Source organism: Camelus dromedarius, chromosome 31, assembly GCF_036321535.1.
Source record: "Camelus dromedarius isolate mCamDro1 chromosome 31, mCamDro1.pat, whole genome shotgun sequence".
Taxonomy (NCBI): domain Eukaryota; kingdom Metazoa; phylum Chordata; class Mammalia; order Artiodactyla; family Camelidae; genus Camelus; species Camelus dromedarius.
The window spans coordinates 1470821-1491668 of NC_087466.1; the positions used below are offsets into that span (position 1 = coordinate 1470821).

The 20848-nt window shown below is 60.8% G+C and overlaps 1 protein-coding gene across 1 annotated transcript; it reads right to left on the reverse strand.

The window, feature by feature from the left end:
* Positions 1 to 392: 392 nt before the first annotated feature.
* PRODH (proline dehydrogenase 1) lies at positions 393 to 18548 on the reverse strand. The gene is made up of 14 exons (XM_010987828.3): positions 18297 to 18548; positions 14400 to 14608; positions 10764 to 10798; positions 10191 to 10340; positions 8885 to 8949; positions 8573 to 8689; positions 8108 to 8187; positions 7330 to 7411; positions 6265 to 6357; positions 6031 to 6177; positions 5416 to 5591; positions 4294 to 4389; positions 1074 to 1162; positions 393 to 997 (listed from the first exon to the last, which is right to left on the reverse strand). The coding sequence occupies exons 2-14, from the start codon at positions 14555 to 14557 to the stop codon at positions 810 to 812; spliced, it is 1476 nt and encodes a 491-aa protein (XP_010986130.2). The 5' UTR covers positions 14558 to 14608; positions 18297 to 18548; the 3' UTR covers positions 393 to 809.
* Between the last annotated feature and the right edge of the window lie 2300 nt (positions 18549 to 20848).

Consider the following 20848-nt stretch of genomic DNA (forward strand, 5'->3'; position numbering starts at 1 on the left):
GCCACCTCCAGTCTGCTTCGTGGGGAATGGGGTGGCCAAGGGCCTGCCCCTGTCAGAGCCGCAGGAGCCTGGTGTGGAGCACTGGGGTCAGGACACGGAGTAGCAGGGAGAGTCAGGGAGGGAGAGACCGAGGGTAGGAAAGCACCAGGCCCCCCAGGAGTGTCTGCGTTGGTGTGAGCCTGGTTGTGGAGTTGGGGGTACACGGCTGGGTCTGCAGTACAGCCAGAAGGGAGGTGTTGGGATCCCTGCCGTGGTGTGCCGAGGCACGTGCTGCTGGAGAGGCAGTGCCTGATGGGGAGACTCCTCGGCCATCGGAACCCCTCCCTCTGTGCCACTGACCGCAGGTGAGGGCTCTGCGGGGAAAAGCATCGCAGGCATGAAGTTGAGGGCTCTCAGCTGCAAACACAGTGGTTTATTGACAGGCCAGTTCCTCCAGCTTGGCCACTGCCCAACGGTGGGGCTCGGCGCGAGTGGGTTGGACCCTGCAGAAGGCGGTTCTCCTGGGCCAAGGTCTGGGGGTGGGCAGAGATGCAGCCACGCTCACTCACTGAAGGGCAGGCCCTGACGGTTCCCAGTGGCCCTTGCAGGTATGGGGCTCAGCCCACACCCGAGTGCCCACATCCTGGGCGGGGCCAGCAGGGTCTCACCATTTGGGATGTAAAAGGTAAATCCGTGTGAGGCTGGGGTTGGCGGTGTAGCTGTAGTGTCGGTGTCCGCCTGGGGGCCACCCAGACACCCTAGACCCCTGCCCTAAGGGCCCCTGAGTCGCAGCCCAGGTGAGGCAGCATCTGGAGGTGGGGGCTGCGGTGCTAGGCTGGGCGGTGGCAGAGGCTGCCCGTGCGGAGCCTCCGCTTGAGCTCCTGCCACAGCAGCTGCCGCTCCCGCTGGGCACCCTTCATGACCCCGCTGTTCTCCAGGGCTCGGCGGGACAGGTAGGGCAGCACCTCCATCACGGGACCGTAGGGCACGTACTTGTACACGGGGAAGCCTGCCTGGCCTGCACACATGGGCGGCAGCGGTGAGTCCCGGCCCCGGCCGCCCCACCCCCACCCCCCAGGGGATGCCCGGCTCACCCAGCGGGAAGCTGATCTGGTCGCACATGCCCAGAAGCTGGCCAAAGTACACCTGGCGGTCGGCAGGGTGCAGGCCCAGCTCCTCCATCCTGTGAACAGGCAAGGTGGTGGGTGAGCCTCTCTCTCCCTCCCCCACTAGACCCCCAGCCTCCATCCCCTGCAGGGGGCAGTGCAGGTGTAGGCTCTGTCCTGCCTAGACCAGGCCTCCGCCCTGCTGCTCCTGACCGTGGCCCTTGGACACCAAGCTCTCTCCCTCCCCAGCCAGCCTCCCCTCCGGCTGTGCTTGCTCCCCTACGGCCCCTTCCCTGCCGCCCACCTCAACGCAGCGAGGGAGACCCACCCAGTGGCCGGCCCTTGGTGTGGCCCGGGGAAGCTCTCAGCCCTCCCCCAGCCCTTCCTCTAGCCCCTCAGTTCCACTGCCATGTTGCCAGCCCCCCGACCCCACCTCCAGCCTCTCACTCGCCCCTCGCTGGCTGCTCTGTCCTTAGGGCAGCCACTAGCCGCTGGCGGCCACCAAGCCTTCAGAGCCGCCAGTCTGAATCGAGATGGGCTGCAAGCATCAAACACACATGGGTTTTGAAGACTTAGTGTGAAAAAAGGGTGCAGAGTATCTCACTGTTCTTCTGAAAGCATGTTTAAGTGGCAATACCATGGATATACTGGGTAAATTAAAGTGTATTATTGAATTTCATCTTTTTTTAACGTGGCTGTTGAAACACTCAGAATTGATGGATACGGCTTGAATTTCTATAAGTGCTGCTTATACATTGGGGTGGGGGCCACCAGCTCTGTCCACACCCTCTCCTGTCCTCACACTGCCCCTCACAGAATCTTTAAAAAATTCCCAGGGTTTGAAATACATATTGACGATTCCCACGTTTCTATCTCTGGCTTCCTGTATGTGCAGATCGGACTCGCACGTCTGCACTGGCCCCCTGCAGCACCCAAACCCTTCCACCCTCCAAGGGCGTGTTCAGCCTGGGTCCTCCTCACACCCACCCAGGCTACAGGCTGGGCCTGTTCGTTCCTCTCCCCATCCCTGGGGCCCACCTCCCATCTCCTCACTGTCTCAGGGCCCTGACCCAGGCTCCTGGAGCACCGAGCGCATCTCTCCCTGGACCTCCACACGAGGGTCATCCCACAGACCCTTCCCCTCCTTCCCCCAAAGCTGGGCTCCAGTGTTGCGGCCCCAGTCTCCACCACACTGCCCTGGTATCCAGCTTCTGTGCTTCTGTCCCCCACTAGAACATGAACCACATGAGAGAAGGGTTGCCACCGAGTAGCTGCCTGGCAGTAGTGAGGACAGCTGTGTAACATCCTGCAGGGAACGACCGTTCCCCACTGCTGCTTCCTCCCCGGCCAGTGTCCACGCCCTCTGCCACGTGACTGCAGCCTCTCCCAGCACCGGGATGCAGCTCTCTCCATCCGGCCTGCCCGTATCTGGGCTGGGCACAACTTCCTTTGGCCAACAGAACAGTAGTGAATGTGACTTTGGCAAAGGCTTGCCCTCTTCAGGGCTTCTGGAAACCTGAGACCAACCTGGAGAAGCTTGAGCTGGCGCGCTGGGCACCAGACCTGCAATGCAGTGCCCTTTGCTGCCCCAGCCACAAATGAGTCTACTTAGGCCCAACCAGACCCCAGCTGACCACAGATGCAGATGGACCCCGGGCAAGACTGGCAGAAGCAGCCATGCTGCTGGTTCACGGACCACCTTGTGTTCAGGCCTCTGAATTTTGGGTTGGCTTGTTACTTGGCCAAACTAATACAGGCTGTCTGACTGCGGTCCCTGGTGTGTGGCATCAGGAAGAGGCCCACACTGCTTCCTCCAGGAAGTCCACCCAGGCTGTTCAGGGCTCTGCAGGGGCCGAACCTCCTCCAGGACAGCAGTGTTTGTGGAGCCTGGCACAGGCTGTGGAGGCTATGAGAGAAGGAGGGGGAGCGCTCAGCTGGCCCTCAAGACAGGGTAACAGTGTCCAGGGCAGGAGCCCACTGTGGCCAAGACAGAGAGGACAGACATGTTCCCAGTGGCAAGATCCAGAAACCAGGAGAAAGGCCGTTTTCTTTGTACCTTCCAAAGCTCCAATGTGCCCCGCCTGAGCGGACTGACCACTGCCTAAAACGTGAGTGGCAACCACAGGCAGCTGTGTTCATGACCGACACCCAAGGCGATGGCTGCTGGGCAGGCACAGGGGCTCCATGCACAGCCTCTGGTGAAGGACCTGGCGCCAGAGACTGGCCTCATCAAGGTTCAATCTCAGAATTGTGTTTTTAAGCCTAAGTCAAAGACAGCTTTTAAAATCTGCAACTCAACCCTGTCTGTACCTTTCGAAAGACAAAGAAACCAGAACTAATCTTCCCTGAGCACGAAAGGTGTTCCTGGCCATCCCACATCCAGGGACAGGATGGGGCGTCCAAGGTGGGACTAGTGCCTGCGGGAGGGGTGCAGGGACGGAGGGAAGAAGACAGAACAGTCCACCCAGCTGGGACGCCACTCGGACCCCTCCAGCCCCCACCCCACATGGAAGCAGCCTGACCCCAACCCAGCAGGCCTTACCCGGGCAGGGGGGAGCTCAAGAAGGACAAGCAGCATGTTACCCAGTGGCTCAGGACGACCTGGGTCAGCGCCCCAGGCAGCCCTGCCTGCCCGCTGTGGGCACGGAAGGCGAGAGCCAGTAAGGACGCTGCTGCCGGCTTCCTGTGGGGCCAAAACCCGCAGGAAGGTGGAGGCTGGGGAGAGGAGCTGGGGCCCCTGGTGTGGTCCGGTTTGGGTTAATGTATGAGATAAAAGAACGTGGTGATAATACTGGAATTTTTAGGAACTGACTTCATCCTGCCTCTCTGTCTGAGACCATATTAAATTCCAAACATAATTTAAAACGTTAAGAGGAATTGTTTACAAATGAGGTGACAAATCGGAGGCCTCCTAAGGGGACTCCAACATTTCACGCTATTTAAATGACCTAATGGATTTTATTTTTTAATTTGAAACTTCATTAAGTCAGGTATTAATGATAAAAACCAAAGAAGTAACTGCAAATAGCCTTTTTGCTACTGCAGCACGACGCCCAGCCAGGCACGGGGGGTTCTGGGGACCCTAAAGCCACAGCTCCAGCTCTTTCCACAGATGTCCCCTCAAAACCTACGGCCTGCACATGCTTCCAGGCAGCACTCACCCCAGCCCTGCCGACCACGGGGCGCCTGGCGGAGAGGCCGAGCCTACCTGCGCAGCGTGAAGCGCACCGTGTCCTCGTTGTGGGAGGCCACCATCACTGCAGCCCTGGCGTGCTTCAGCTCCTCCAGGACGTAGTTGAGGCACCTGGGGAGGGGAACACGTGAGCTGGGCCAGGACAGGGCAGAGGCCACGGGCAGGCCCAGGGCTTTCCCGTGAGCTGGCTCCCACCGTGGGTGCCCATGGCGAGGGGACCTCGGGGAGGACCACCTGCCCCCTCATCTGGGCTGCACGTTCAACAGGACTGAGGCACAGTACCCCGTGCACCCTGAGAGGTCACAGCTTCACTTCCAGGAAGGGGTCTGGAAGGAAATTAAAGGCCTGGGGGACCTCCCTGTCTCAGGGCATGAACAGGGCCACCATCTGGCAGTGAGGACAGTCAGCAGGGTGTGTGTGTTCTGACCCAAAACTCCATTTCCAGCAGCCCTGCCCGGGGGTACAAAAGATAGGGACACCGTACGCTGTGAGTCACCATTGTAACAGGAAGGCATCCCACCAGGAAGCTTGCAGAGCCTGGCATGTAAGCGTGGGCACCCTGCGCTGCCACGGGGGAACACGAGGGTCTGCGCGCTGCCACGGGAGGGTCCGCGCAGGAAGGTACATGGACAAGTGAGGGCAGAGGGCTGACCCACAGATGCACACAGCACGGACGACAGAGCCCCTGGAAGGAAGCAGGGTGTGGCCGGGGCGCGAGCCCATCGGGAGCACACGCGACCCCAGAAGAAGGAGGCGGTCTGTCCCCACTGTGGGACCCGATCCCCAAGATCAACAAGCAGAAGCAGGTGCAAAACGTGGGCAGTCCTGGCGTGGAATTAAAAGGCAAATCGGCCTCATGTGGTGGGTGGCGGGGGTGCTGCTGGGGCACAGCTCTCGTCCTCAGTGCCAACAGGAGCAGGCTGGGGCACCTGACAGTCTAGTCTGCTTCAGTAGACTTCCATATTTAACAAAACCCTTAATGCTTTGGGGAAACGTAAAAGCAGAAGAGGCATTGGTTCTGGCCCCAGGGCTGCTTCTGCTTTGACAGGGTCACAGGCCAGCTCGAGCCCCTCGCCTGTTTCCTTGCTCCCCTCCCCAGGAAGCCATAGGCTGCACGGGCCACAGGGGGTGGCACACCTGTGGTACATGGTGTTGGTGGCCTCGTATGTGGGGTTGATGGGGTCCTCGTAGCCAATCTCCAGGGCGCGGGCACGTTCCTGGGCCATGTAGGCGCCACGCACAAGCTTGGCCCCAAAACACCAGCCCTCTCGGCGAGCCAGCTCCACATCCAGGGTGACGTTGTCATAGGCATCCTGCGGGAGCCAGGGCTAAAAGTCGAGGACGACCAGGATGGGCTCCTCCAGCCTGGGTCCCCTGGGGCCTCCCCAGTGTGTAGTCCCCCGGGCAGCCAGCCAAGGTTTGTGCTCAAGGGTCCTGCCCTGAAGTGCCCCTGGGCTCCCCGAGGCACACACACAACTCTGGGGAGGGGCCCAGAGCCTTCATCAGATCCTTAGAGGGAACCAAGCTAGAAACAGTGGGAGAAAACCGTCACTCTCGCAGTCTGGGGCTTGAGGCACGTTAAGTGAACTCTCAAAAGTTCTTTCATCTTCCTCCAGCCCCTTCAATGCCCTATCTGGGGCCTGAGGCCCGGAGGCGGGGCCAGCTGGCAGCCGTCCTGGGAACCTTTCTCCCACCGGGCCCGGGCCGCCGGGAGGCGTGGGAGCACGGGCGGTGGGAGCACAGGCGGCGCACCTTGAGGTAGCACTGGTACGTGTTGAAGATGAGCGGCTTCTCCACGTTGAACCTGCGCTGCATCTCCAGTGTCAGGCGGCTGATGGCCGGCTGGAAGTAGGTCTGCTCAGCATCCACCATCAGCCGCACACCTGCCTCGCTGGCTTTCTGAGGATGCAGGGAGGGAGTGAGGTCTGTCTGGGGCTCGGGTGAAACAGGTGCCCCCACCCCCAGGCCTGTCCCAGAGTCCCCGACCTTGGCCAGGACATCCATCCTCTGCAGCATCCTTGTCATCTGCAGCTCTTCCTCCTTGGTGAACTGTGACAGCAAGGGCTCCAGCTGTCCCGTCTGAGGGGGCAGCGCAGTCAGGCCACAGCAGGGCTGCAGACCTGGGCTCTCGAAGCCAGCGTTCCCTCTGCCCATGGACACCCTCCCACCCCCAGGTGCTGGGCCAGGACCAGTGGGCCTCATCCCTGCCCCTCCCCTGCCCTGTCTGTGCATTAAGATCTGGCCGGCCACACAGTGTCCCAGAACCATGCTGCCTGCCAGCACACCCTTCCTCACAGGGCTGCTGCCCTAGGTCAGGCCTCTTCCCAAGGAGTCTGCTCCCAGGGACTCCCCAGGGTCCTCAGGATGGGTCCCCTTCTGCTCCCACACAAAGCTAAGGAAGAGACCCTGGACCCACCCAATCACCTGGAAGGCCTCAGCCCCCAGCAGGGAAAGGACCTGGAGGAGGAACCGTGGCTGCAGGCAGACGGGGTCAGCCGCAGCACAGACTCTCATGCAATAGGGGCACAGAGGCACCGTCTCCAGATGGTGGCCTTCAGGGGCTGGGAGGGTCAGCAGTGGGCTCCCACGCTGCTCACTCCACCTGCCCATGAACACCACCCAGGGCACTCCCAGCAAGGTCGCAGGCACCAGGACTGGAGTTTATGGAAGGTGGTGTCTGTGGGATGTTTCCCTGGCCCCTCTGCAGCTTCCTCATATCCTGGCTTGGAGTGGTTTCAAATCAGACCACAAACATCTGGCCACCCTCCCAGGGGCAGATGGAGTCTCATTCTCCACCCCTGAACACAGGCCGGTCTAGCAACTCTCTTTTGACAAACAGGACTGGGCAGAAGTGACAGCATAAGACTTCTGAGGCTAGACTAGAAAAGGTGATGGTGTCTGCCTGCTTGGTGAGGACACTTGTGCTGGGGACCCAGTGCCACTCTGCAGAAGCCCTGGCCGTGTGAGTGGGGACCCTCCGTGACCACCCTGAGAGAACAGTGAGGTTGGGGGTACTGGACGCACACGGACGGGTGGTGTGGGTGGCATCACCTGCATGTTAGGGACCACGAGGTGCTTGGAGAGCTCAGTCTTGCTGTCGATGAGGCTGTCCCAGTCAAGCAGGTCCAGGGTGCTGCAGGGAAGGCGTATCAGGTCACAGGCACCAGAGCCTCCCCAAAGGACCCGCGGCCACGGGTCTGCTGCAGGCCCAGCCCCAGACCAGCCCCTTCCCTAAAGGAGCACCTGCAACCCAACCCCCATAAAGCCTGCCTCAGTGCTCAGCTTGGAAAGACAGATAAAATGTAAACACTATCTTCTGTTTAAAAAATGGAAACCAAAACACAAACATTCTTTTGTCAGGGCGGCAACAGCAGTAAGAACCCGGGGCACACACCGAGGCCACCACCGGCCACGTCAGGCTTGGGCAGCAGCCAAACATGGGAGACCAAGAAGGAGGGGACGGCATGTAGCCGCCAGCCCCCAGCCCCTCACGCTGCGGCGTGGGGCTCTCCGGTTTCAGCCACCCTCCCCCTTCGCCTTCCCCTGCCTACTGGGTGGGTCCCAGAACGGCTGGGTGTGGCACCCTCACTTCAGAACCCAAATAATCCCATAAGGAGCCCTGCAGTTTGGGGGGCCCTGCCCAGCAGCAGAGCCTCCCCGCAGGACAGCCAGCTCTGTCACCTCCCACTGTGCGTCTCGGGTGGTGGGGGCGGGGAGGGCGGCAGGTCCCTCAGCACCATCATCCCAAGGCCCACGCCCTGGACAAGGGTGGCAAGGATGCAGAGAAGACTCCGGAAATCTCAGTCCCAGCGTGGGGGCCTACTCTTACCCGGACACGCCCAGGGTCTCCGCAGTGAACCAGTTCTCAATCTCTGTCCTGGACGCGATGCCCATCTTCACCACGCTTTCCTTCAGGAGTGAGAAGGTGTCAGTCCAGCCCCATTCACGAACATCTCCTGCCCCCGCCCACTGGTCTGTGATGCTGTACTGAGACCAGGCTACAGTTCTGCCTTGGGTTCTGCCCCACAGATGGGTCTATCCCGCACCCCCCACAATGCACCTGCCCACCCCTGCAGCTCCACAAGGCTCTGCTACCTGCAGGGCAGGTCCTCCTCCAACCCTCCCACCCAGGACATCCTCAGCCTCTGCTCAGACCCCCTCCCAGACGACCCAGCAGCTGTGGGCTGGGCTGCAGGCCCTGAAGCAGCTCTGGGAACCCAGGCCAGCCAGTTCCATCTGAGCAGGGCTCCCCCTCACCCGCCCACTCACATCCACCGGGCAAGGGCGGCCCCACCTGCAGTGCAGCCACCTCCAGCTTCGTGTCCACGGCAGCCAGCCCAGCCTTGCCCTGCTCTGCAGCCATTTGGTGGAAGAACCGTCTCCACTTGGTCAGCACATCTGAGAACTGCAGCTGCAGACGCACATCGCAGGTGCACACCCCGCCCCCTACCCCCAGGACCTCCGTGTAGCCCCCGAGGCTTCCTCATCCCGCCTGTGGGCCCAGCACCCAGTGCCAAGGCACTGACTGGCACACGAGCTTCCCTTCATGCTCACAGCAGCCCAAGTCCTTACAAACACTCTGCAGGTGGAAGATGCTCAGAATTACCAGAAACTGGGGTCTCCCCAGTGCGCTGAGCTTGATGGCTGAGAAGCCGTCCTCGCTGGCACCACCTGTGAGAAGCCACAGGAAGAGCTGTCAGGGCTGGGAGTTGTGGGGGGCCAGGAGCCCATGCCCAGAATCTGTGCCACTCAAGAGTGAGGGCACGCTGCTGCCGTGAGACAGACTGCAGGGCTGGTGGTGGCCGATCTGCCTGTTAGTTCCCTACAACACACAGCACTGGGCCACCTTACTGATGGGCCCTGAGGCCACCAAGGAGCTCCAATGATCCAGTCACTAAAACTGAGACGGTGCAGTGGCACCAGCAGATCTGTCCCCCTCCCCAGCCAGGCCCACCCCCACAGGGCAGGCCTTCGGCTCCCAGGAGCCACTCGGGTGGCTGCTTAGCAAACTCAGGCTGAGGTAGATGGCAACAGGAGGGGAAAGCCCGCCGCAGACCCAGGCCTCAGGGCTGGCTGACCACCTACTGGCAGGGGGACAGTGATCCTGCTTTGCCTGTAAATGCCCTGCACATGGCCGCTCGCCAGGGGGACGGGCACTGTGGCCGGGTGTGCATCTGCCACGTGGGTCCAGGCAGTGGGCGAGGGAGCTGGAGAGACCTGCCCACCCTCTCCCAGCCTGTTTCCTCTCCAATGCCGTTGGCATCTGGCTGCCCCGGGGGTTCGTGGGCCACAGAAACGCCAGCAGAGCACAGGCTGGAGGCAGAAGGAACTCATCCTCCACACCCATGTCTCTCCTCTGGCTTCTGGAAGCCCACAACGCACATCTCTGCTCTTGTGTGGCCCTCCCATCTGTGTACCCCCAGGCAGAGCAGGTAGGGAACCAAGAAGATGCCCCTGGCAGGGACGCTGGGCAGCTGAGTGTCTGCCTGACCACCCAGGGTGCCCCAGCACTGCTCCTAGGGGCTGCTTCCAGGCGTCACTCACTCTCATTCCTTTCAGAGGGCAGCAGGAGGGCTGCTGGGGACCTGCTGGGTGACCAGTGAGGAGAGTCCAGCCCCTGCCTGGGACTGGGGGCCACTCAGCCCACTGACGGGTCCACATCTGGGCACCTGGTGCCAGCAAGGGGAAGGCACCCTCCTGGGACAGCCGGGCTCCACAGGAAGGGTCTGGACTCAGGGTGACCCCAGACTGACGCTCCTGCTTGTCACCCAGGTCATGCTCACAACCCTCTGGGCCACCCAGATGGGGACGAAGCCCTGGGCGAACACTCCGGCCACAGCCTCACATCTGCCCACCAGCACCTCCATGAGGCTGGGCCCAGCGGGGGTCAGCCGGCAGCGAGCAGGGCCCACCTGAAGCCTCGATGCAGCGCAGGAACGTCTCCATGTGGCTGTCACACTTGGCCTCGCTGGCGTAGAAGTAGGTGCGCGCGCTGACGACACCGCCCCGGCGGTCTCCAAATGCCCGGTGGGCCTGGAACTGCTTCTCCCTCTTACTGGTGCCTGGAGAGGCGGGCAGGGCCCTGAGCAGGCTCCCAGCTCTGCGCTGCGTTCCGGCTCCAACCCCATGCCAGGCACCCAGGCCCTGCCGACCCTGGCCCCCACACTGTGCTGCTCCCTGCTCCCCAAATCCACCTGCCTGACATCTGCTGTCCCTTCTTCCTAGCCAAGCCCTAGTCATATGGAAACCCTGGCCAGGAAGGCAGAACTCAGACCCACTGAGGGTAGAGTCGACTGGGTCCCCGGGAGAGGCTGTGAGGACAGGGCAGCCACTCAGAATGACAGGCGGGGTGCCCGGGGACACAAGGAGGAGCCACAGCATCACCCCCAGCCCCAGGCTTGCGCGTGCCTCTGACACCAGGTCTCCCGAGCCAGGGCTGTGGGGGTAGGAGAGTGTCTGTTCCTGAATGGCTGCCCCTCACTCACCACGGCTGTCCCTCTCCACCGCCGAGGTACAAGACCTGCGGGAAGGAAGACGAGGGCGAGGGTCAGGGTCATGCCACCTCCAGCACAAGTGACAAGCGTGTCCCACTGAAGAGGTACAGGGGGAGGAAGCTAGAGGTGGAGCCCTGATCCTGACCAAGGAGCGGAGTGTCACCTGGGCAGGTGAGAGTGACTGACCCCACACCACTACCCGGCCTCCAGGGTAACCCCCTCTGAGCCTCGCAGACAGGACCCAGCCAACCAGCCAAGCCCTGTGCCCCGAAAAGCCCTGGGTCTCCCCGTGCGTGGAGCCCCCCACAGAGAGTGAGGAGGAGGGAGAGCAACACAGAGCCAGGAAGTGGGTGGGTCCTTGAAGCTGGCATCCCTTCCCATGAGGAAAAGGTGGGGCCACGTGCCAGGCAGGGCCAAGGAGGATGACGAGGACTAGGGAGACAGGGAAGCCACCAGCGGAAACGACCCCAGAGTCGAGGAGAGGGGAGCGAGGCCGCGCTCTGCCCTCCCCACTACCCCGCCCGCCTCTCAGGGTTGTTTTCAAACCAGCAACCAAAACTTTTCCTTTAAAATGCAAGCTCTTCCTTGGCCATCACACCTGAATAACCCCGAGTCCTCTTGCAGACAGGACACTGAGGCCACCCTGGGAGTGGGCACCTGTAAGAGCAGACCGAGGTCCCCCCACTGTGGCCCCCAGGTGGTGGCATGACCTGGCACCACCATCTGCACCCAGGCAGGGGCCTCATCCCAAGGTGGTGTCTGTCGGGGACTCAGGACTACACCATCATCACACAGCCCACAACCTGTGGGTATCTGCCTTCTAGGAGAGGACACCATTATCCAGGGGCTCCCAAGGGCCTGCGGCCATGTGACAGTCCCAGTCAGCATTTCCACCGCTGGCCCATCTACCCTCTGAGCCCCAGCCAGTCTCCAAAAGCACAGAGGAGCCAGTTGGCCACACAGCCACACGGTCAGTCTCCGAACAGATGACACTCATCAGGAACGGGGCTGCACTCTGGACGAGGCCAGGCGAGGAGTGGGTCACAGGGAGACAAAGATGGCAGTTACCAGACTGGGGGGTGGGGGGGTGTCGTATCACCACGGAGAGAAGGAGGAGCATGCTCTGTGCGCGCATACACGTGCACACACACGTGCACACATGCTCACAGACACACGCACAACCCAGGATGTGGAGAAGGGAACAGAGCAAGAGAGGATAGCAGGAGTGACCCATGGGCTTGCAGAAGTGGCAGGAAGACCCCAGCCATCCCCTCGGCCACCTCCAAGCTCACCTCTGCATCAGGTGACTTGTTGGCTGGGTGCCTTTTAGAAAAAAAGCAGAAAGTGAGGGGAAACCACGCTGGCTGCCCTCACAAGAGCTCTCCCTGGTCAAATGCAGGAGGAGACAAGCGCCCCCGGGCCCTGGCTCCGGGCAGCACCCAAGACACTACACACGCCGGTCCCGAGGGAGCGGCTGCTGCCCTGGGGAGCAAGGCCGGGCCCCGCCTCCAGCCAGCCCTGGGACTGCACGGCCAGACAGACACACCTGCCTTCCACACTGTCCCTGGCAGTCCTCATCACAGCCGGTCATCAGGAGGAGCCCCAGCCCCACGGCTCTCAGCCTGCAGGGGCCACCTTGGGGGGCTTCTCTCCTAGACTTAGGGCCTGGGCCTCTGCCTTCTAACAAGTGTTCCAGGAAACACCATCCCACTCCCTCCTGCTCCCTACCCTGGGGAAGCCCTCCTGGGCCCCCTCCTCCCAGGGCCACCAGGCCTCCTCACGTCCTCAGGATGCCCGCTGGGCCTCCTGCACACTCAGGTGCCTCAATCTTTTCCATGCCTCTTACAGTAGGTGCCTGGGGCAGGCCCCCCACCACCTGCACTCTCCCTCCCCCACCCCACTCCTGTGGGGCATGTGGCCTCTGCATCATTCCCTAGAGCAGGGCCTAGGGGCCTGTGAGAAATCTGTTCCCTACACAGGGGTCCTGATGGAGAACACACAGCGAGCTGGGCAGGCCCCTCGATGGCGTGGATGTTTAACCAGCACCTTTGAGCCTGGTTGTGCCCCTTCGGCCAGACCCCCACCAAATACACAGGGCTGCCTGGCAGCAGACCTTCCTCGACACCTGTCACTGGCATTGGGCGGTGGCCACCGTGTTAGGACAGGAAGGGACTGGTACTCATGCCCCAAAGCCACCAAGCAGGGCTCTTGCAGCACAAGGGGCACCAACAGCAGGGGAGCCCAGGGTCACAGGCTGCACTGCCCAGAGCAGGGAGAGGCCGCCCACCTCTCAAAGCTCCCCTTCAGGGCAGGGAGGAAGCCAAGACGATTGCCCTGGGAGAGAGGTCTCTTCGTACCAGAGAGAGAAAACCCCATTGTGAAACCACCAGCCTTCACCCAGACCCAGTGGGGACACAGCCCACTAGTTATTCAAAAGGCAGCCTCAGTGAGGACTGCAGGCCCAGCCCACAGCCCCACCAGGAACACAGGGGTGCCAAGCTGGAGAACCCCGCCTTCACGACAGCGAATTGCAAGGCAGGGGCTCGGCCCCCCGGCCCAATCCACCAGCAGCTCAGCTGGCTAGGACATTCTGTTCCCAAGCCAGAAGCCTCATGTGACGCCTTCCCCTCCTCTCCCTCCCTTCCCCTCCTCTCCCAGGCCACAGCAAACACCAGAGCTTGAGTCAGGGCAGGTCAGGACTCAGGGGCCCAGAGGCAAGCGAAGGCCAGCCTGGAGGGGTGCAGGCACCAGCCCAGAACCAGGTGTTCTGCACAGAAAGGGCTGGTCCTGCCTGGATCTCCCATGAGGCTGCTATTCCGGGAAGCAGAGGGTGACCTCGTCCTCAAATGTGGTCCTATGGCCCATCTAGGAGCGTGGGTCAGGGAGGTGCCCATCTGTCCCCATACTCACTGTCCAAAGAACGGGCCTTGCAGCTAGTCAGTGACTGGGGCTGGCCTGCCACACCCCTCCTGGCAGCACACTCCTTTCTCTTTGGAGAAAGGCGCCAGGCCTGGCAGACTCCACATCCACCAGGCAGAGCCAGTCTGCTGATTGTGCCTGCTGGTTAGGAAATCGTCTCAGGGACCAGGCACAGGTGGGGCAGTGGGACCCATCCAGGGGGACAGGAATCCCCGAAGAGAAGCTTCGCAGAGCAAGAGGCTAGAGAACCTCTGACACCAGAGGGGGCAGATGTATTTTGCAAACTGCTGGGTAGCACCTATGCTCAGCCTTGGGGGCCATATGGCACCTGCCATGGCCACTTCACTCTGCCCCTGTATGGCTAAAGCAATTTGAATACCATATAATTTTCACATGTCACAAAACATTATTCTTGCTTCATCTCAACCATTTAAAAATACAGCAATGATTCTTTGTTTGCAGACTGTACAAAACCAGGTGGATCAGACTGGGGACCATAGTTTGCCGACCCCTGTCCTTGCCCCTCCTCCAGCCTCGTGCACACAAGGCCTTCAGTGAAAGCCCAGAGCTGTCATCCTCACAGGGCAAAAACACAACCCCAGGCAGACCCCAGAAGGCGGCCGGCAGTCCGGCAGTCAGGCAGACCCAGCTCTCCCAGCCAGGCCTCGGCCCAGCTCCGCTGTGGCAGGACTGCCAGGCAGGCCTTACTCCATCTCCTTGCGCTCAGCCTCCTCGGGGGTGAGGTCCTCCTCCACGCTGTAGTCCAGGATGGAGCCCACGCCGAAGGCCCTGTTGTGCTGGATCAGGGGCCGGATGGACTCCTGGTCCTCGCCGGCCACGAACTGCCCATAGAAGGTCATCTTCATCAGTCTGTCAAACAACCTTTGCCCCAGAAGTCTCCTGGTGAGATGCAGCAGCTTAAAGGCAAAGGGAAGTGACTGTCCTGGGCCACCCGGCACCCCCGGTCTCCAGCAGGACACCCCTGCTTCCCCACCCATCACAAAGCCTTGACACACTCTCCCCAGGCCCAAATTCTGCTCATGGCCTTGGTTTTGTGGTGACACAACCCGAAGCTGCTTGCTTCTCCACTCACAGTAACTGCCCATCACACACTCCTCAGGCAGGGCGGCTGGTCCCAAGCACTGCCCTTGCCTCCCTACCCTGCACACTCATGGGTGACCCCAGCAGCACCCAGCGGTCTCCCGACCACCGCTTGGTGGATAAAGAAGTGAATGGAGGTCTCTCTGAGAACAGCAGTGGGCGTGTTCATAACATTCTCTGTATCCGCACCTCTGCGGGTTACGTGGGGAAGAGGAGGTTTTGGTGTGACTTTGTAGAAGGTGAGCACCCAGGTTTTTCAATGTTTTATTCTAAGCCCTAAAACAGTACCTGGCAAGGGCCAGCCCTCCAGTGGTTGTTGAACAGATGAACACATGCAGACTCAGAATGAGTGTGAGTCTGCTGGAGGAAGGCTAGGCTAATAGGCAGCCAGGTGACCATCCATAACATCTGAGATGAGTGCCCACCTGAGACCAGCGGGGACTCAGCACAGTCACCCAGAGCCACTGCAGACCAGCAGCTCAGCAGACATGCCTCTAAGGAAGACAGCCGCCCTCAACCCCTCAGCTTTCTCCTCCAATCACATTTCACCAAACCCCAAACTTCTGCATCATTCATTCAAGTGTCCCAAGCAGCTTCCTCCTGCCTGGCACAATTCTAGGCTAAACAAAACAGACGAGGAGCTCACATCCTAGTTGCAGGGAGACCCAGAAGGAGGGAAGTGCAAGGTACCTACACAGAGTGATTCGGAATGGGGAGTGAGGGGGTGCCGGCCAGGGCAGGGGCAGGAGGCGCTGGCTATCTTAGATCCAGGGCAGGGGGCTTGCCAGGAAAGGAGGTGACATGGAGCTCCTGCACTGGGGACTGCCAAGGCAGGAAGGAATGAGGACAAGGAGGCCCCTGGGGCCAGGGGATGACCACTGGGAGGACAAACCCACCACCTGTCTGGGAATTCCTGCATGTCCACTACCCCACCTCCAGCTCCAAGACAGGAAAAGCCTAAGGTTTCTCAAACCCTACGGATAGCACAAGTCCACTTTTTGGGGGGAACATTTCTTGGGATCAGGGCTTCAGGAAACAATCTAGCCTAAGCAAAAGCATGAGTGAGTCACACACTTTCATCCCGGTACCAGTCCCAAACAGCCTACTCCACCCAAATGTAGACACACTTAACTACGGCTGGGGCTCAGACAGAGACGCTTAGGAGTCACACCTGCAGAAGCCTCGAGGGGGAAGTCTCCCAGGCCATCGCGTCTGCCTCGCTGCAGCCTCTCTGCAGGGCCTGACTTTATTGAATCTCATTACTTTAAAAAAAGAAGATTAGAAATGGAAAGTGAAAGTTCCAACCAGGACACGGGCAGGCCTCCTCCACCTCAGAGGAGACCTGGCCAGAGCAGCCCCGCAGGAGGAAAAGCCGAGTCCTGGACATATCAAAGCTCACCCCAGAGGCGGCAGGGCAGAATCTGGGACCTGAACACCATCATTCAGCTATGGAAAACCCCTGACATCATATAAGCTAGTTCTGAGGACTGTCAGAAACACACCTTGTGTGGAAGTGGGCCAACTGTCTGCTCTTGTTCTGGCAAACTGTCCCACCAAGGGTAAATAATTTAGGCTGTGCGGGCCACACAGTCTCTGCCATAACTACCCAACTAGCATGAAAGGCGCCCCAGCCAATGCTCATTGAAGGGACAGAAACAAGGCTGATGCTGGGATACGGTCCAGGGGTCGTAAGCTGGTGACCTCCTGTTCCCCAAGGGGAGGCAGGGCTCAGAAGGAACAACCAACAGTGAAGACCACCCAGGTACCCAGAGCCAGTCACTCAACCTCTCACCCTGGCAAAGGGGAGGCCAGCCTGTCAAGGGGACGACGGATGCACATGGGGCAGGTCTGGCGGTTCTAAGCCAACTCCAAAGCAAAGTGGCCCCTTTAAAACCACCCTGGCGTCAGGTGTGCCCCAGGGTGATGAGGATAGCCCCACCTCTTCCCTAGGTAGGAGCACCCTTTGTGGACTTAGAAACTTGCACCAGTAACACTCACTCATTTTCACCGTGAAAGACTCAAACAGGCCACATGCTGAGCAAGGACGGGTAAAGCTGGTTCTCTCCTCCCTGCCCTTCCTCCCATGAGGGGCCTTGTCAGTCCCATCCTCTCTCTCACACTCTCCTGTGATGGCTCACACCCAAGCACAGAGAAGACCTGGATTTTCTAAACTCTTCTCAAAAAGGCCTGCCTTCCGGCAAGTGCAGGCCCCCCGCTGCGTCCTAAGCCAATGCTGCAGCTCACACTGGGCTCCTGCAGGCTTTCACTCCCGGGGGGCAGGAGCTGCACAGACCTGCACTGGCTCCGCAGGAGGAATTTTTGCTGCAGGCTAGAGCACGTGGAAGAACCAGGTTCTGGTGAGCAGCCCACAACTCTGCAGCATGGCCTCTGCCCCATTTCCTCCAGCAACAGGAGCCAAGGCCACTGTCTCCAGTGGGACCACCAGCAACGACAACAGTGGAACAGGTGCCGCGGAGGGCACACAGAGCACCTCACACAGTTACTGGGCTACTTAAGGATGTCCCCAGGACACAGGGAGAACAGGAGGAGAGCCCGGGAGAAGTCTTCCTGCTCCTCCAGGCACCCACAGTACAGTCCCAGCATAATGACACTTCCCCCAGGCAGGCACTCGAGAGACAGTGGAGCTGACATGACCCCCCCCAACCTGTCACCCACAGTACTCCAGAGCCCACAGCTATGCTGGCTTCTCTGCTGGTTTTGAACCGTGCCTGTCAGAGCCACGCAACTCTAACTTAGTGGGCCTCTGCCCTCACCTTCCACCCACAGTGGCCTCACTTCACCTATGCCCAAGGTGTGGCTTGCGCTCCTCCTAGGTCCAGACACCCCAGCCTCTCCCTGGGGCCAAGGGAGCCAGCACAGTACCCTGAGCACAGTCTCATCTGAGAAATCAACACCACCTGCATTGAAAGCCGTCCAGACCCTTGGCACCAACTGGACCCTTGCTTTTAAACTGTTTCCAGGATCACCTTGACTGACAGTGGCTAAGACACTTCTGCTTTTTACTTTCCCAGAGCCCTCACACTTTTCAAAGTTACTGTGTTAAAGTTTCAAAAGTTGGATATTTGAGCAGCTTCCCATTTTCCCTCAACACTGTCTGTTCAGAGAGGTCATGTCTGGGGAGCCCCTGGGTCACAGCTTCCAAGAACTCTGGGGACCCAGGCTATGAGCCATTGAATACTGCCAGGCTTCCCTTTGGGCAACAAGGGTGACGCTCAGTTTTAAACTTCAGGTAAAACTATGTATTACTGCAAGTAGTATACAGCTTAGAAATTAAACTGGTCTTCGTCTTTAGTTGCTAGTAACTGACATGTAGTAAAGTTCACGGACCCGAAAGGGAGTGCAGGAAACCCCTCCCTCCCGGCTACAGGCGCTGCTCCAGAGCTCCACTTTGCACTTGGAAACCATAACGGCTCCCAGCACCCGCAGAAGACCCCGCGGGGCCCTGGCCGCGCGCCCCTCTGCATCCCTGCAGCCCCCGCGCACCTGCTCGTGGCGCGCCAGCAGCGCGGGCGAGGCGCAAAGGCGAAGCACCAGCAGGCTGCGCGCCAGCTCCCAACTGTACCGGCTCCGGTACGCCTCCTGTGTGTTGCCGAAGTCCACGGCGGGCACTGGCGACCGCACGGCCTCGGCAGCCCCGCGTCCCGGGCCCGCGGCCGGCAGCTCGCTGGTCGCCTGCGCCGTGGACTGCGTGGCGCGGCGAGAGACTCCGGAGCGCAGAACGAAGAAGATGCGTTTCAGATACATGGCCGGGGGCGCGCGCCGGCCGGGGCCAATTAAGTACTTGACGCCGGCCCCGCCCCGCCGGCCCGCGACCCTCTCCCGGCCACGCCTTCTCCCCTGGAGGCCCCGCCCCGCTCCCTGCCCAGCCCGCGCTCGTCGGCACCTAGTGCTTAGGGCCACGCCCTTTTCCCAGAAGGCCCCGCCCCTAATCCTAACCCTAACCCCGAGCCACACCCTCTCCTCCGGAGGCTCCGCCCCGCGCGTTCCCGAAGGGTGCGCGTCCCCCAGCAGGCCCCGCCCACCGAGCCTCGCCACGTGCACCTGCACCTAAACCCCACTTCTCGGCTGGGGCCCGTACCCCCGAGGAGACCCTGCCTCCTTGGCTGACCACGCTAGCTCTTCCTGCTCCGCTGGTGTCCCATCCTCCCCTCCACCCCTTCTCCCGACTAGGCTCGGTGTCCTGGGGCCTTGCCTGCAACCAGGGGTGTGATTTCCCAGGTCCTCAAGCTGGCCAGGGGGGTTCAGAGCCAGCCGTCAGCCCCATCGCACACCTGCACACCTGGGCGCCTCCCTGGTTGAGCTGAAGGAACTCAGCTGAGGCCTGGCCTGCGGAGACTCCAGGAAGGCCCAAGGCATTGCCGTTTGTCCGCTCCTGTAAAGGGGCTTTGAGAAGCCCTCCGTCCTCTCCCCGGCCTAAGGCTCCACAGTGGGCAGGAGTCTCCTTAGCGGCTTGCCAACTCCATTTTCTCCCGTCTTTCCGGTCCCACCGCCCACCCAGTGAGCAAGTGCAGACCACCAGTCTCCCGTTGCAAGCCCTGCAGCCCCAATGGTTCCAACACCTTGTTTCTCCCCTACAGGCCCCACCCTCAGTACTGCCCTTCCGTCTGACAGCAAAGCCCCTTCACTCCTAAGGACTTTAGGGCCTTCCCACCTCTGTCCCTCTGCCTGGGGATTCCCTTCCTTCCAATGTCAGGCTCTGCCTGCTCTCCCAGCCCCAGATATCATCTCCTGGGGGGGACCCGTCTACACGGCCCACCCTAGCGCCCCCCTCCCCATCACTCCCTCTCCTGCTTCTTCTCAGGATGCTTCTGCACCCCCACGGGTGCTGGGTCTGACTGCAGGTGGCAGCCTCACTTCCCACCTTGCCCGCCTGTTTCACTTGGCTCACTGGGTTCCCCATGCATCTTGGTGCGCTGGACGCCCTGACCTGTTCAGCACTGGAGACTGAGTAACTGTGGGGCCTCCTGTGCACTGCATCCCAGGCTTCTACCTGCCAGATGCCTGTAGCTCCCTTCCCTCAGCCCTGCCAATGTCCCCAAGGGACACAATCGCCACCATCTACACTGAGGGAGGCTTCTTGACAATGCCACGGGTTTCCTGCCCACCTCCTCCCACTGCAGTTGAAGAGAAAAAGGGAGAGACATGGGACAGGTGAGTCAAGGACCAGGGGCAGGAACTTGGGGAGTGTCCCTCCAGCAGCTCAGAAACTTAGGTCACCAAGAGTAGATCAGCCTTGGTCACTGGCCGTGGCCACCAGACTCCCCCATTTTCCTTTCACAGATGAACTTCCCCCTCCCACAAGCCCTCAGGGACTCATGGCTGCCATCTGGACAAGGCTGCAGGGCTCAGCCTCGCTCACACACACCTACATCTCACCCTGCTGGTCAACCTGCTGAGCCCTCCTCTGCACTCCAGGCCATCCGCAAGTGCTCTCAGGCACCTGCCCCCCACCCCCACCCCCGTGCGTTAGCCCCTTGTCTCGTCCCTCTCAGGGTCTGCTTGGTGGGCGCATCCCCAGCTGGGTGGTGACCTTGGTGCCGTGTCCCGGCCATCTGCTGTGTCCCTCCCCAACTGCCTCCTGATGTGTCTTTACTGAATGAAGGAAAGAAGGGGCAGTGGAATGTGGGAAGTTTCACGCCAGGCTCTAGGCTGGTGACTGGTTGAAGACTCATCCTCCAGGTCCTGCCCTGAGCCCCGAGTCTCCGGGGATCACACCCACCCCTCGCCCAGCACCCTGGCTCCTGCTTTCCATGGAGACACCCCTTTGATGCCATGTCTCTCCTCTGCCAGGCACACCAACCTGGCCTGGACAGCACTCCCCCAAGAGCATCTGCACCCAGTTACCAGGACTGGACCCCGGTCCCCAGTCCTCAGCACCTGCCCAGGCAAATGTGTCAGCACAAAGTGCCGCTGAGCAGTTCTGTGGGCACTTGGTGGAGCACACACCAGTCGGTGTCGGTGTGCGCTCCCTGCCGACATTCACATTCGGGGCTGGAGAAGGTGGGAGGAGCTGCCTCTAAGCCCGCCTCTCCCCA

What these genes read in the sequence shown, in the direction of transcription:
- PRODH (XM_010987828.3), bottom strand. Translation starts at nt 14,557, where the DNA reads ATGAAGATGACCTTCTATGGGCAGTTCGTGGCCGGCGAGGACCAGGAG. An exon ending in GGTGGAGAGGGACAGCCGTG is followed by an intron (nt 10,341 to 10,763) that starts GTGAGTGAGGGG and finishes CCGCCTCTCCAG; the next exon opens with GCACCAGTAAGAGGGAGAAG. An exon ending in TCGTGGTCCCTAACATGCAG is followed by an intron (nt 6,358 to 7,329) that starts GTGATGCCACCC and finishes CTGCCCCCTCAG; the next exon opens with ACGGGACAGCTGGAGCCCTT.